We start from the raw sequence: 2,627 nt of genomic DNA, 5'->3' as shown, positions 1-2,627 counted from the left end.
GGGGGGGAGAGAGGGGGCACCTCCCCCCCCCCCCCCCCCCAACCTGCCCAAAATTTTCCTTTTTTATGTGTGTAGCAGTAAAAGGTGGAGATTTAATTGAAACTGTGATAAATACAAAAATGAGTTATTGAACTATATTGAAAAGTGAAAACCCTTCAGCTACACGTTTCAAAATAAAACTGTAAAGTGCAGAGCCACAGTAAACAACCACATACGCCCTTTTTTTTCTTTGTGTGTATATATATCTCCCTATCTTTTTGAAAAGTCAAACTCAATTGATATATCATATATCTTCATATCTTTTTTTACTTTATCAATATTTTTTAAAGTTCAAAATTTATAAAAAATAAACAATGATAAAAAATAAACTTAAATAAAGAAGAAAAAGTCTTAATTGAAGAGACGAAAATACCACCCAAAAATAGGTTTCCTTTCAAAAGTGTTAAGATATAAAATTTGGAAACAATTACATGACAAATTCCATAAAATGTATTAGGGGATTATTTTATTGGCTATATATTAAAAAAAAAAAAAAACTAATAAAATATACACAATATAATGATATGCAATGCCAAATGCCTTGTAGCTAAATTGACACATCTTCATGCATAAAGTGCTTGAGGTTCTAGGGAAAAAAGAGTTCAAGCTGCGGGGTTAGCAGTATGTTGTAATTATCTCTAAAAAAAAAAAATAATGATATGCAATTATTTTAGGAGATCTTTCAATATTGAATGATCACTTACTATTCATATTACTGGCATTTAATTGTCAAGTTTGGTTAATATTTTGTATTTATGATGCATATGTTGTATGCTACATACACAATATGTATTTGTTCATAGAGACACATGTATATTAGTTATAAATTTTGACCCCCCTAAAGTTGAATCCTAGTTCCGCCACTGGTTTCTAGTGGGCTTTTTTAGATTACAATTGGACAATACTAGGACTTGTAATTGAAACATAGGGTCCCAATTGGAATTCTCAATCTCTATGTCATGTTTGTTGTTGTCACTCAAAATTTGAATCACCTTAAGCTTGGACAGATTACCAAATAAGCTGAAGGAGAATAAACCTTCAAAAAGATTATAACTCAGATCAATGTACTCAAGGAATGTCAAGTTGGCTATTAAAGATGATGACAGGTTTCCATTGAACCGGTTGTGAGATATATCTAACAACCTAAGAGATGTCAAATTGGTTAAGCATGGAGGAAGGATTCCTTCAAAGTTATTACCACCAAGATCAAACTCTTCTAGTTTCTTCAATGCACACAATTCTGTCAAAATTAAAATGATTAATTAGTTCTATCTATCCTAAAAATCTTATACCATGAGAATCAGCAAAACAAGTGAATTAGTATACAGCATCAAAATAATTAATTTCTACATCTTGAAAAAGTGAATGATCAATTGCTGTGCATTCAAGTTGAACTAACAATTTGAAAAGTTCAATTTCATAGTAGATTCTTACCTTGAATGGGTAAAGTTCCATTAAGTTCCACATCACTTAATGATATAGCCTTGAGAGAAGATAATGCTCCAATATATGGAGGGATACTTCCAGTAAAATCATTTCCAGTCAAATCTAAAATCTCCAAACTGCTAAAATTTGCCATATCTACAAAGAGAATTAACGATAGATAGTGTCAAGAGAAAATATTTAAAATGGCTCATTGGCTTATACTGAAAGAACTACTTGTCACACGAAAATTAATCTTGCAGTTAAAATAGATGATGGAATGTTTACCCTTGAATGGTAGGCTTCCATCAAGATGATTTCCTCTCAAGATGAGGACCTCCAAGTTGCTTAGATTAACCAGTTCTACGTCATTGGTAAAGAGAGATGCATTTGTCAGATTGAAAATAATAGTACAGATGCAAGATCTAGTAGAATGACACACATTTCATATTGAAGACACCCTGCCGCAATCATTTGCATATATCAAGCATTTTGTGCTTTTTTTTTTAAGATGAGATCAAGTGCAGAAACAGTTCAAGCAAGTTTGCCATCTAAACTGCAAGTAGTTTTGTAAATTGAAGTTCTAAATGACATGTAGATAGATTAGCTTAAAATGTAGAAATTAGTTAGTTGGTTAGTGACATGTGCATAGGTTGTTAGATCAATTCCTATTTTCCCGCTTCACTCTGATTCTTATATAAAGAGCAGAGTACATGTATTATTCTCTAAGCTTATACAATTGCATATAGAAAATTTTCTCTCAAAGCTTTCTATGTGTAATTCTTGATACTTTTTAATATGAAGAAAGTAAAATGGTCTATAAAGGTAAAATTGGTTATAAAAGTTCAGTTTTGTCTAAACTTTTTCATGGTATACTTGACGAAGAAAATTTAAATATGTTAGTACCGTTGCTAGAAAGAGGCTCTTCCATGTAATCATTGGAACTTAGGTCTAGAGATTTAAGAGCTGGGAGGGCACTTAAGAATCTCAAAATTTCCTTGTCAAAGAAATTTGAACGTAAATTTAAGTGCGTTAGCTTGCCCAATTTAGACAAACAGTTGTATTTTGAAAAAAAAATTCAACCAATTGTTAAATTCACAAAGACAATGAGAAAGGAATGTCATAACATCTTATTCATTAGGCCAATAATCATAATATGAAAAAAA

General features: G+C 31.3%; 1 protein-coding gene across 1 annotated transcript in view; it reads right to left on the bottom strand.

Moving 5' to 3' along the window:
* The window catches only part of LOC111996388 (probable leucine-rich repeat receptor-like protein kinase At1g68400), a 33,942-nt gene extending 32,046 nt beyond the window's left edge, over positions 1 to 1,896 (bottom strand). The window contains exons 1-2 of the mRNA XM_065764729.1: positions 1,750 to 1,896; positions 1,474 to 1,620 (exon numbers count right to left, since the gene is read on the bottom strand). Coding sequence (XP_065620801.1) covers positions 1,474 to 1,618 — 145 coding nt within the window. The 5' untranslated portion in view covers positions 1,619 to 1,620; positions 1,750 to 1,896. The remainder of the gene's footprint in view (positions 1 to 1,473; positions 1,621 to 1,749) is intronic.
* Between the last annotated feature and the right edge of the window lie 731 nt (positions 1,897 to 2,627).

This window comes from Quercus suber, unplaced genomic scaffold, assembly GCF_002906115.3.
Source record: "Quercus suber isolate HL8 unplaced genomic scaffold, Cork oak 2.0 scaffold_580, whole genome shotgun sequence".
NCBI lineage: Eukaryota > Viridiplantae > Streptophyta > Magnoliopsida > Fagales > Fagaceae > Quercus > Quercus suber.
Note: the sequence above shows the minus strand (reverse complement) of the source record. Positions and strands in the feature narration are given on the sequence as shown.